This window comes from Mercenaria mercenaria, chromosome 15 (assembly GCF_021730395.1).
Source record: "Mercenaria mercenaria strain notata chromosome 15, MADL_Memer_1, whole genome shotgun sequence".
Classification (NCBI taxonomy): domain Eukaryota; kingdom Metazoa; phylum Mollusca; class Bivalvia; order Venerida; family Veneridae; genus Mercenaria; species Mercenaria mercenaria.
The window spans coordinates 52,849,440-52,863,468 of record NC_069375.1 but is presented as its reverse complement, the minus strand read 5'-3'; the positions used below and the strand labels follow the sequence as shown (position 1 = coordinate 52,863,468).

The window sequence follows — 14,029 nt, the reverse complement described above, 5'->3', positions numbered from 1 at the left end:
ATTTTGTTTAAAAAAAGTGTGAACAGTCAATTACAAAAGTATAACATGGGTGAAAATCAACAACATCGCCGAAGGCGCACAGGTAGTACAAACAATCGCCAAAACAGTAGGGAACGTACAAATTTCGACACAAATGATCAAAACAAATGGTCAAGAGTATTCACACGTAGTACAGGGAAAGGAAACATTGAAAATGATTATACAGAGACATTACAATTACAGTACACAACAGATATAGCACTTTACAAAACGCAACACCACAAGACAAAAGAGGAACTCTAGCTGGTAAAAAGAAAGCAACGTCACCTTTAGACAATGAACAAACATACAAAAAACAGCATTTCGACATGCGTGGAAATGTAATCAATTACACGTCAGAACAGACGGAAACAATTGACTTAACGAACGCGGAAGAGAACATGGAAACAAGCATTTATTGTGCAAAAACTGTCTGCTCGCAGACACCCCCTCCGGCAGATAGCGTTATGGCACCTTCCACGCCAGTGACTGTTCATTTGCCGCTCCCTCCCTCGGCTCCAGTTGCTACGCCAATGCAACAAATTATACAGACTGAAGGAGATCAGCGATCAATGCCCGAGGAAGGCGTGAAACAGCAAGATTAACGGTTTTCGGAAAACGGCTACGATTACTCTATCAATAGAGATGACAATAACAGTTTTATACATGATAGTGGTCATGAAAGCGATCTAAAAATACTATCTCTAAATGTAGGTGGTATAAGATCGAAATTTATTTGTCCTGAATTTATTTCATATATATCTACCTTCGATGTAATTGGTCTGCAAGAATCAAAAACTGATGACACAGATATTATTTGTATTCCTGGGTATTCTGTGCACATGTTCAATAGAGAAAAAATGTCTCGCTACCGTTCGGGAGGAATGATTTTGTTGGTTAAAGATCATCTTTCACCGTACATTAAGATTGATAATAACAGCCAGAGTAATTTAATCAAATTTTTTACCATATCGCATGCAATATATGGAAATGTTAATGGCAATTATAGTGAAGATTTAAAATGTGGCATTTTATATGTTCCACCTGTTGGGTCGAGATATTCTCATGTAGACCCTTTTTTTGAGATACAACAAGAAATTCTTAAGTATTGCGCAGGTAGCAAGCATATGCTTTTGTTTGGAGATTGCAATGCACGATGTGGCAATTTGACTGATTACATACGTATAGATGAACATATTTTAGACATGTTTGATCTAGAAACTATACATAATGAAGAAACAAATGTGTTTATGAACTTTGAACTGTATGATGTACCGCTATATAGACAAAATATTGACCAGACTGTAAATTATTATGGTAATAATTTGATAGAACTATGTAAAAATAACGATATGTTTATACTGAACGGTAGAATCGTAAATGACTATTGTAATCCTATGTTAACCTGTAAAAGTTCAAGTACTGTTGACTATTTTTTGTCAACATCTTTTGTTTTTGAAAATATTATCGATTTTCAAGTTGAAAGTTTTTGTAATTTATGCTCGGATGTTCACTGTCCTGTATATGTTACTCTGAAAACTAAATTATGCGAGCAGAAACTAGTATCTAAAACCTCTGCTAAACAATGCCAAACTATACTCTGGGACCAGAAAACAGATCACAAATTTCTTGAAAATTTAGATATTGTAAAGATTTCTGAGATAGAAACTAAAATCGATAGAATGATGGACGAACACGATATATCACAAGTTAGAATAGACGACGTTGTATCCGATATTGCATTACTGTTTAATACATGTTCGGAAATTTCTTTTGGTAAAAGAAATGTAACAGTGCAACAACATAATAGAAATAATGCAAACAAATTCTGGTTCGATAGAAATTGTGAAAAAATGAGAAATGTATATCACAAAACAAGAAAGATGTATAATAAATATAAAACGCAATATTACAAAGATATTTTAAAAAATGTAAGTAAACAATATAAAGGAACATTACGTAAAGCATACACATATCACAACACGACTTAAGTTGAGAAACTTAGAAAATTGAAAACTAGCAATCCAAGGCAATATTGGAACATCATAAATACTAATAAACCGCAGACAAATACAATGGCTTCACTCCAAGATTTTTATGATTTCTTTAAAAATATTAATGATACTATACCAGACTGTACTGACTCAGATCCTTTGCAAAGACCGTTAGACAATGAAGCTCATAACGAGGAGTTAAACGTTCCAATAACAGTTTCAGAAATAACCACTGCTATTAGAAGCTTAAAAAATAATAAATCACCTGGTATTGACTCAGTAGTAAATGAGCAAATAAAGAAGTCTCTTACTCTAATGATGCCCATCTATACAAAATTATTTAATATTGTTTTTGATAGTGGTATAATACCCGAAAGTTGGACAATAGGATCAATAAAACCCATCTATAAAAGTAAAGGAGACCCAAAGTTACCAGAAAACTATCGTCCGATTTCATTACTTAGCTGTCTTGGAAAACTTTTTACCTGTATTATAAATAATAGATTAAATAAATATGCAGAAAGTAGAAACTTGATATCAGAAACTCAGGCTGGGTTCAGAAAAAAAATTTCCACCGTGGATAACATATTTATATTAAAAAGTTTAATTGATATTGTACAATCTGATAAGAAAAAATTATACTGTTGTTTCATAGATTTTAAGCAGGTCTTTGATTCTGTATGGCGCACTGGTTTGTGGATGAAACTGAAAAACGAAAACATAAATGGAAAATGTTTTAACTTAATTTACAATTTGTACCAAAATATAAAATCAAAAGTGATAACTTCGGAAGGATCATCTCCATATTTCAATTGCCTCGTTGGGGTACGACAAGGTGAAAATTTATCGCCTTTTTTATTTTCTATTTTTCTTAACGATCTAGAGCTATTTTTAGATGAAAAAAATGTTAAAGGAGTTTCAAAACATTATTTTGTTGATGGTGCACGTACGTTTTTAAAAGTGTTTTTACTCCTCTATGCAGACGACACAATTATACTTAGTGATAGTGAACAGGACTTACAGCACGCATTAGATATATTTAAAGAATATTATGATCAATGGAAGTTAAATATAAATATAAATAAAACAAAAATTATGGTTTTTAGTAAAGGCAGAACAAAACATAACATTAAATTCAAAATCGGTAATAGTGACTTGGAGGTTGTCTCAGAATACAAATACCTTGGGCTCTACTTTTTTAAATCGGGAAGTTTTTACAAAACAAAGCAAAAAATAGCAGAACAAGGTAATAAGGCAATGTTTGCATTGTTAAGGAAAATTAAAACCCTATCATTACCATACGACTTGCAAACTGAGCTTTTTGAAAAAACAGTTAAACCGGTATTACTTTATGGAAGTGAAATTTGGGGATTTGGCAACATGGAAATATTAGAAAAAGTACAACTTAAATTTTATAAATATATTTTGAACTTAAAAAAGTCTACGCCCTCTTACATGATTTATGGGGAACTAGGAATAACACTATTAGAAGTTGACATAAAAAACAGAGTCATTGCTTACTGGTCACGTGTAATCGAAAACATTGATAGTGATAAAACTACTAAATTAGCATCAAAAATATATTCCATGGTCTATACACTTCATTCAGATAATTATTTAAAATCACAATGGCTAGAAAACATTAAGCAATACTTATGTCATCTAGGATTCTCCGGTATTTGTATAGCCAAAGCTTTATAAATAGCAGGTGGCTAATTAAGTTCACTGGTCAAAAGTTAAGAGACACGTTTATACAAAAATGGATGTCAGATATAAATAATACTTCTGCATCTAATATTTATAAATACTTAAAAACAGAATTTAAACAGAGTGCATATATTAACAAGCTTCCCACACATTTAGGTCAACGAATAATGGCATTTATGACTCGAAACCACAATTTACCAATTGAAACAGGTCGTTGGAGTAATATACCCTCAAATGATAGAAAATGTACAGTTTGCAATGATTTAGGTGATGAATATCATTTCTTCCTTGTATGTCCATTATTTAAAACAGAAAGAAAACAGTTAATAGATAGAAATATTTATACTAGACCTAACATGATAAAATTTATAGAACTACTTACGTCGCATAACTCCATAAAACTTTAAAAAGCTAGTTTATTTTGCAACATTATTATAAAGCATTTCAAAAAGGCTAATTAGCTAATCAATGTATGCAACCAATTTAACAGTAGTTACTTTATACTACTGACTCTATTTAGGTCCACTTATTTCAACAAGTGCCAATCTAAGTATTCATGTCATTTAAAATACGTCAAGTTATATATGTCCCAATTACTACAGCTTAAAAGTGTACATGTATAGTTACAAAAGACTGATGAAAGTAAACTCTTTAAGTGTCCAAATGCAAATACAGATCATTTGATATATTTTTTTCTGTGTTTGTTTGTTATCTATGTTTGTTTAAAACTTTTGACATGTATATTCATATATACATGTATTTGTAATGTGTAGTATTGTTTTTGTACATAACCATATAAATCTGTAAATTTTGTATATAGAGCAAACTTAAATTTGACGCCTTTTGCAGGTCTAATTTCATTTTCGCTTTCGGTATTAGGCTTGCCTTTTCATTAAGGTGTTAAATAAATGATATCTCTCTCCATTAAAAGTTCACAATATCTTCCATATTTAAAACTCTACAGTTTCTAACTATTAATCAGTATTGTGAAAAACACAAACTGTTATAAAAACTCATCTGATGTTTCCTTTAATCATATTTATAAAAGTAATTTTCACTGATACTGTTCTCTTGCAACATGTTTTCTTTAATCATACTTATTACAGTAATTTTCATTGCTACTGTTCTCCAGTAACATGTTTCCTTTAATCATACCGAACAGTACTTTTCATTGCTACTGTTCTCCAGCAACATGTTTCCTTTAATCATACTTATAACAGTAATGTTCATTGCTACTGTTCTCCAGCAATATGTTTCCTTTAATCATACTGAACAGTAATTTTCATTGCTACTGTTCTCCAGTAACTGTTATACATGTAGTTTAAAATTTTCATTTATTACTCATTATACATGTATTATCGAATTAGAGTTAAAAAAATTATGGAAGACAATAACAATTGCCGTTTTCCAATGTGTCACTCTTTGTTAAATGTATGTATTTGTATATATTATATGCTGTTAATGCTGCCCACATAAGTGGGACTTAACATTTGCTTGAATAAACTTGAAACTTGAAACTTGATTTCCTGCATTGAAGAATAAACAGTGTCGATTGTATTGAGGTCAACTGCCACATTATCGAAGTTTATTAATAACACTAAATTGTCAATAGCAACTAGATATTTTAGATTACTTGTAAAATGTAAGATAATATGATTGTGTTTTAGACTATCATAAAATGTGGTTGTATTTAACAAATATACATTATACTCTCTTGCAAATCTGTATAGATTGGCTTTGTGATACAGTGTTGATATAAATCTTATATGTATGTATTATATACATGTACACAAAGATGAGACTTAAAGACCCACCACGACCTGGTGACCTATTTTTTTCTCCCACAAGAACTTCTCGAAAATCATTCTAATTGTACAGCTATATTACATGATGACAGGTGGATAATTTAGGCCCTCCCTGAATTAATATGTTTTCACAGTTTTATGTACAAACTTATTCAGTCAACCGCTTTTCAGTATAGGTTTAAAAACATTGATAAATAATAATCTTGCCACGTAGAAACAAAGATTGATCTAAACATATCAATTACTGCTCTTATTGCTACATTCATCCAAAACAATGTTTAGACATTAAACACATTGTCTTGGCCTTAAAATATCTCACAGTAAATTTATTTGTAGGTACTTGCATTTCTCACTTTTTCATGCAAATCATGTATAATTACCATCATTGAAACACAAAAGAATACTTTTATTTTGTGGTGCCTCTTTAAATAAAATATTGAACTATCAGAATTTCTAAGATGAATAAATATAGGTATGTTCACCAGTGTTTATCACAGAATAACGGTATCTTCTATGATGGTAAGTATACATGATTTGCATGCAAATTTGTTAAATGCAAGTATCTACTTTGTATTAGCAGTGACATACAGGAGGCTATGTCAAGACGACTATATGAGCATTCGATTGCTCTTGTCCGAATATCTGTCCGTTAGTCCGTCCGTCCGAATTTGTTTCGTACGTGTTTGACCTAGGGCCATTAAACATAGTAGGAATACACCTGGGATTTTGCTTGGGATTTCACTCAGCCAGACCAGTGTTATGGCTCTTGACCCACTAAAACAATATGCCTAAAATAATGTGGCGCCAATATGTCAAAATTTGTTTGACCTAGGGCCATAGAATTTTATAGGAATGTTATTCCCCGTGTAAAGTTGTGCGTCTATGTTTTATTTGGAATTTCACTCGTAAAGACCAGAGTTAAGTTCATTGACTTAGTAAAGAATACGGCCTAACTGTCATATAAAACCATGACTTAATAAAGAATATGACGTAAAAGTTTGTGTCAAAATGTATTTGACCTATAGTTATGGAACCCTATAACAATGTAATGGAATTGTGCACCTCAGCCAATACGACTGTCCTTGGTTAAGTAACAAGTCATTTAAGAAAACACCTAGTGATTAATAACATTATATTACCAATACATCGGCCGAAAACCTCTGCTAAATCTTCAATAGGAAAAACTCTGATCATGATAACTCTCAGTTCATGCATTATAATACATGTGACTTTGCAGAGACTGATCCAGTATTAGAGCGGATACTCCGAATCGATATTGAATATCTTTACTATGACGGCCCATGTGATGAAACCAGAGAAGATATAAAAAACAAGTTCATCAAGGCTTTCACTGCAGTCACGGCTCAGACATGCAAGCCACCGGACTGTCAAGTTTCTCTTGTTCAAGTAAGCTTTCGTTCTTCTTTTTATTACCGCGGATGAAATGTTATGAAAAAAAATCGGAATGAATAATATATAAAGGTTTTAGTTGATTTCTTTTAATATTGCAGGTTATTTGCGGTGATAGATATGATGGTACTGACAGGAGGCGAAAAGCTGTTACCCCAGGAATCAGTTTCGAAATTAATATAGACCTCTCCAGCAACCAGAGTTCCATTGAAACGGCGACAGCAAGAAGCCTCATCATAACTTCACTTCTCGCGACAAGACAGAGCGGTAACCTTGACATTGAAATAGACGGTACTGTAAATATTCCATCATCGATACAAGTTTCACAGCCAGAAGGATCCTGTAACGAAGGAAGCGCATACAATAAGAAAACATTCCAGTGCGGTAAATAACTTAACATTTTTTTTCAGTTCATGATTATTTACTCGTGTATAATATACTACCCTTTGTTTGATGGTTGCAAACATTTCTTGTATAAATGTCTACACTGCTGCTCCCTATCATGCTATTCTTAGTAATCAGTCATTTATGACTAAACCATAAAGTTTGGATAGTCCTAGCAAACAAGGATAAACTTGAATAGTCAACAGGGAAAGACTCCCCAAATAATGCAGCTCACAGCAGTACATGTATAGTAGTGCACACGACCAACACACATACTCACGCACAAACGCACGCAGACAAAGCAAAAAATACAGACAACGAAGGCAAAACAAATAAAGAAAAACGATCAGGGACAAAAACATGATTTGGGAATTTAAATTGATTATTGATGAAGACAAAATCGATTTTCATAAGTTATAAAGAAGTGTTTTTTTTTCTTTTTTCTTTTTTTTTCAATTTATCTTAATGTTTTGATAAAGCTCTAATTTTTAATTTCCAATTTTTGAATTTCACAGGACATTCACAGACGTTATTGTATCTTAATTACGCGCTAATTAGTGGGTGGCCTATCCGATCTTTTTATTTCAGTAAAATGCAATAAAGGTTATTTCCATGATACAAAGAATGATGTATGCAGTCCTTGCGCACGTGGGTATTATCAAGATCAACCTCAACAAAGCACTTGTAAACAATGTCCTACAGGCAAAACAACAAATTCTAAGGGAGCTCACTCCGTAACACAATGCGAGGGTAACATTTATATCTGAAACACTAGAACATTGTTCAAAGCCACTTGTTATTCTGTTATATATATATTTTATAGATTTTCAACTTCATTTATTTATTTCAAGCCGTAATTTGAGTCTGTAACAGTACTTGGTGTTACTACAAATATCTTTATTTGAAAAGAAGTCTATAAGAGGGAAGTAACTATATTTGCGACATTATTTTTCATCGTGTGTTGCCACCTGAGCTCTTGCCAATTTATAAACAAAATTATATATAAGTACACGTATATACTTTTATTATGAAAGAAAAAATGAACATTTTAGATGCGTGCCCAGTAGGATTTTACTCAGCAACTGGGACCCCGCCTTGTTCTGCCTGTGATCTGGGATGGTTCAGTGAAAACTACGGAAGCACGGAATGTACACAATGTCAGGGATCACAAATTACACTTATAGCTGGTACAACATCCAGTTCTAAATGTAAAGGTATGTTATAGCTTTTGAGGTAATACGGGTAGCACTTGGAAACTGATTTTAGTTTCTCAGTTTCAACATTATCGACTGCTAGTGTGTAACATGGTTACATATTTGTAACGAATGGAACATAATACTAATACCTGTTCAACAACATATACGAGTACTTATTATTAATAGGTTATCACGTATGAAAGAAAACTGTACAAGCCATATGAATTTCTATAACTAAAACCTTAGTTAAGTGGTGGAAGTCCCACAAGTTTGGTGTAAAATACACCAATGTAGTTTTTGATAAACAATCATTGAAAGTTACAGTTGATCTACAATTTATTTTCACCATCTGTTGTTCAATTGATTGTACTGTTTAGTTAACTTAACTCAACTCTTGTTTTTTCAGAGTTTGATATCACATACAATAAGCTCAATGAGTCCGAGGAGCTGTCCGTAGCTACTTTGAATTTAGATGTTGCTGACATGAGTCAATTTACTCTTACATTGTTTGTCAAGTGTGAGCAGTGTAACAGTATCTTTAACATCACCGACACAGATCAGACGATACTTTCTATCATAAACACTGATGAACTGTTGGTCGAATATAATGGGTATTGTATAATTCTGTTTTAAAACATTATAGTATCGTGACGGAAATCCCCATACATATGTAACATATACTATACAGTACACAGACTACTGGTCAGCCTGTCATAAATTTATCAGATTGTTTCTGCATGGCAGTCTTACTTCGGAGACATGTGGCTTTGAAACTTTGAACACTTGCTTATCATTATGATTTCCATCTGTAGGCAAGAGAACATAACTCTGTCAAGTATTTTGGCTGAATTGTGGCCCTTTTTGGGCTCAGAAATCAGCTAAGGTTTTCATACTAGTCCATGTTTTGCCTAACCTGTTTGTCATATGGCTTTGAAACTTTGACCATTTGTTTACCATCATAATTTGTCTGAAAATCTTTTGACCCTATTCTTCTCTAAATGCTTGGAATAGTCGAGCGCGCTGTCAACAGACAGATATTGTTATGAAAACTGGTTCGGAATACCTGAGTACACTGTATCTTTTGCATTTTCTCATCATTTATGTACAATATTACGAAAAATTTTCCCATTTTACCAAGAAATATTGATTGAAAGAAAGAAACTTTTGAGTAAATGTAATTTTACCGTCCGTAAGTTGTTAGTAAGATGCTTTTACTGTTAAGCTAGAAGTAATCAGACAGATGGGACGTAGTGTCAGAAATAAAATCCTTAAATCATGCCAATACTTAAATCAATACATAATAACAAAAAATGTGTTCGGTCTATTCCAGTCATCAGTACAAGACAGGCGAAAACTTAATCGACTCGATGCTATGGACACAACTAACAGTTGTACACACTGGAGCTGAATTGTTTGTATACTTGAATGCCCGTAAAGTGTTAAAGGAACAGTCTAATCGTGAAAGGAGGTCCACGGATACGACACTGAATGTTACAATAGGAGGTAAAGTTTCTATATTGTCTACATTACCTAATACATAGTGCTATGAAATCTTGCTCTGCTTCCTACATTGCACAATTATGTGGATAGTTTTTTAATCAAAAAATAAAATTGTAATGGTAGATTTCTCAGAAGCACAGAGCACCACAAACACAGCCACAGCGTCACGCCTTTGCAAGGTAGACCCACAAGAAAAAGAAGCTGTAACGGAAAAACATTATAGACGTTTTGCGTCAAAAAACATGTTCATTATAACTTTATGCAGCAAAATATAGAAAAAGGAAAAAGAGGGGAGGAAGGTGTATGGGATAGAAGGGAGGGGATTGGGGGGGAGAGTTTGAAGAGGAAAATGGTGGAACAAGGATGAATATTCAAAAGGGAATGCTACGGTCCTTAATCACAGATTCCCTACAACGTAAACCACAGAAGCGCACGCATGCTCGCACGCACGCACACGCACACTTAAAACAAACAGACAAGTAAGGGGTGCAAAAGCAAAGATGCGCAAATGCAAGGGGGAAGAATGGGAGGGGCGATAAGGGTAGTCAGGAGAAAGAGGAAAGAAACGCTAACAGCAACAAGACAACATACGCAACACAGAACACAAGACGGAAAGAAAACAAGTTGAAAATAGGGGCACCGCCTCTGGAACGGTTAGCAACCTTTATGAAGGTGTTTCAAACATGTTAAGGGCATGCCAACCTCGCACTTACCCTTTTTTCAACAAGTTAGCCGGCGAGAAAGGCTCTAACATAAAGTGACAAATAGCAGATCATAATAATTAAACATATAAAACTAGTCCAGGATTTTACAACATTTTTTCAGTTTCCATGCATAAACGAAGAACATGTACAATAGTTTTGCACTCAACCCTCGGTTTATTAAGAGACAGAATTCATAAATAGGCCATAAAAGCATTAAAATCTCTATATTTCAATATTCATCAGGTGAAGGATTCATAGGTTCTGTGTCTCAAATGAATATATGGTCAGATATAAATGCCTTTACCCCGGTAGAAACAGACACGTGTTTTGGTACAGACAAAGGTGATCTGATAAACTGGAGGCAGTTCTCAGAGCTGGATGGATCTTTCGTACTTACAAAGAGCAACTGTGACGGTAGGTTACATTAAACTCTTTTTAAAAGTTTCATGATGATCTTTTAGTACAGATTAGGGGTTATGCTTTCAGGTCCATCTGTCTTCAAATTAAGATGGATAGACCTTGCGGTGAAAGGAGAACACATGTGAAAACCTTAAGTGACCAGCAAATGAATATTTTTTATGGTAGTCTTAAACGGGCCAATGGTTAAGCTATTTTTGATAACCTGACCTGAGGAAGACTCTTCCACAAGTACACCCCTCTGTGCGAGAATGACATTTTACAAAAACTGTTTACTTTGGGCAGTCCATTATTATTGAAGGAGAAACTAAAAGAAGTATCCTTGACTGGAATAGCAGTCATATTTGATCTGGTACAGCGATTTTGAACTACCATATAAGTGGAATGAAATGCTCACCAAGATAAGCTGGAGAACTACCCATTTTAATTTTAAAGACATGACAGAGAGTAATCTGGTCTACTCTTTTTGAGACTGGCAACCAGTTCACGTTTTTGGTTTTTGAAGCGGTCCAAATCAATATGAGACCTGCTATCTAAGTTCAAATAAAACGAATAAGTCTATTCTCTGTAGTCTGGAGTCTGTTTTTTTTTTTAATTTTGAGTTAAACTTTAGTACGAAAACTGCACTCATAGTCAAAATGGCACTGGATAAGGGACATGACCAGACGTTTCCTGGTATGCAAGGTAAAACACTGTCGTTTCCTATAAGAATAATTAAGAAACTTCAACCTACTGTTTACTTTTATATTTTACCTAGCAATTTGACTCAAATAACAATGTCTGGTCCAAAGTTGCACCGGGTATTCAACTGAAAAATTGACTGAATACTCTGGCCATAGCAAGAAATACTGTGACCTAAATCTAGGTTTAGAACCAAATAAAATTGACTCAGTTTAGTTTTACCAAGATAAAAGGAGAACTTATTATCAACTATCAATTTTCTCAGCTGTTCCAGTAACAAACATTCTATGTGGGATATAGTTTTTCTAGAGACCCTGAATTATCGGCATACAGTAAGAGCTTGTTGTTGTTGTTTTGTTTTTGTTTTACCACAGCGGACATATCATTGACATAAATCAAAAACAAAAGCAATCCTAGAATGGACCTTTTTACTTAAACATATTTCTCCGCTGTAACTTAGAGTCAGAATTTAATCAAACTTGGGTTTTTTGTATCCTGACATATACGTTCATTTGTATCTTAAGTTTGTTCAAACTGCTCAGCTCGATTGCATTTAGTGGCTGAAATAGACAGAAGTAAGTCTCTAGAAACAATTCCTTTTCATGAACCGTTGGATATTATCATCCAGCTTGGTATAGACTTTTTTTCAAATTTGTTCAAATATAGTTCAAATATGGATCCGCCATTGCAAAAGTCAGCTTGAAATTATGAAGCTTTTGAACCGCTTGATGAATGTTCACCAAATTTTGTCACATGCACTTTTGCGCTATGGCTAGAAATATATCTTTTAACGATTTCTTCGTTCATAAACTTTGAAGCATGGACTTTATTCCAGTTTGTTCCAACTGTTCTGCTTGCCTGCGTCTCTCTTGATTGAGTTATGACATATTTCAAGCGGAATATTTTCATTTTAAAATCTTTTTTCCTGATACAGTTTATGATATTATTGAATGTCAAAAGATAATATCACGTGAGTAAATTAGACCTTCATGACACTCTTGTTCACATTACCTTCTATTGATGCGTTAGAGGGCGAGAGTTTGCAAAAACAATATATACATTGTATATATAAATATTTAATAGAAATAAATATTTAATGAGAAGGAATTACTTTGTTTATTTCAGTTGATAATAACTGTCGAAGCTCGCCTTGTGAAAATGGTGGTTCCTGCTCAGATTCTGTTGGAAGCTTTTCCTGCGCGTGTTTGAGAGGTTTTACCGGAAGTGTATGTGAAGTCAATATTAATGATTGTCTTGACAACGCCTGTGACAATAATGCGACATGTATTGACGGAGAGGATGCCTACACGTGTGTTTGTTCAGAAGGGTTCACTGGACAACTGTGTGAAACACGATTCGGTTTGTAGTTTCAGATATTTCAACAAAATGATTTTATATCCAAGTATTTTTCTAAACGAAAATCTATTTATAAACCGTGTTCATCCATTTGCACGTATTTATTTAGTTATAAAGTTGTTACTTCCGATAAGACGAAACATGACGCACACAATTACGGATCGTCTTCATATCTTATCGGCTATTAGTGAAATCAAGTCCGACTGACAAATCAGTTTAACTGCTTGTAGTTGACGGTGGTTGGTCAGAGTGGAAGACGAGTAGTGAATGTTCGGTGACATGCGGACAAGGGTGGCAGCAGTTATCACGTGTCTGCGAAAATCCTAACCCTATAAATGGCGGAAGAAAGTGTGAAGGTGATGACAGGGAAATGGTTGTTTGTGAAACCAACACCACATGTATTAACGGTAAACACGCCCAGTTCTTGAGATCACCCCACCGCTTTCGTGTCGTTGAAATGCATATTTGTGTCTTTCTTTGACATCAATATTTTTTAATTTTCTTCGTGTTGCATCGATCAATAAATACTGTTTATCATGCCTGGTGTATTTTAGTGATGCATGTCTTTGTTTTGATCCATTTGCAACAATGTACTAGTGTTTAAACTTAACATAACTCAGTCTAGGTAAAACATCGTTTTTGACAATTGTTTACATTTATTTCTTTACAAATGGCATTCTTTTTAAAGGGGGACAACTTCTTTAGAATATTTAAAGTATCCGATTCTATGGAACAGAACAGTTTAGTATGTATTTGACGGATAATTCGGTTGTCAAGATATTGTTCGTTTTCTGATAATTTGTGTTGTTTTGTGATCTACTTCTAAACCTTAACATCAACACCCACATCATTTGACA

At 33.8% G+C, this 14,029-nt stretch overlaps 1 protein-coding gene across 3 annotated transcripts in view; it reads left to right on the top strand.

Annotated features, from left to right (window-relative positions):
- LOC123554676 (uncharacterized) overlaps nucleotides 1-14,029 on the top strand; it is a 121,644-nt gene that overhangs the window by 59,177 nt on the left and 48,438 nt on the right. For all 3 annotated transcript variants that reach the window (XM_053525274.1, XM_045344965.2, XM_045344957.2), the window contains exons 10-18: nucleotides 6,762-6,931; nucleotides 7,036-7,318; nucleotides 7,907-8,068; nucleotides 8,371-8,532; nucleotides 8,921-9,125; nucleotides 9,845-10,017; nucleotides 10,962-11,132; nucleotides 12,942-13,175; nucleotides 13,403-13,579. In XM_053525274.1, coding sequence (XP_053381249.1) covers nucleotides 6,762-6,931; nucleotides 7,036-7,318; nucleotides 7,907-8,068; nucleotides 8,371-8,532; nucleotides 8,921-9,125; nucleotides 9,845-10,017; nucleotides 10,962-11,132; nucleotides 12,942-13,175; nucleotides 13,403-13,579 — 1,737 coding nt within the window. The remainder of the gene's footprint in view (nucleotides 1-6,761; nucleotides 6,932-7,035; nucleotides 7,319-7,906; nucleotides 8,069-8,370; nucleotides 8,533-8,920; nucleotides 9,126-9,844; nucleotides 10,018-10,961; nucleotides 11,133-12,941; nucleotides 13,176-13,402; nucleotides 13,580-14,029) is intronic.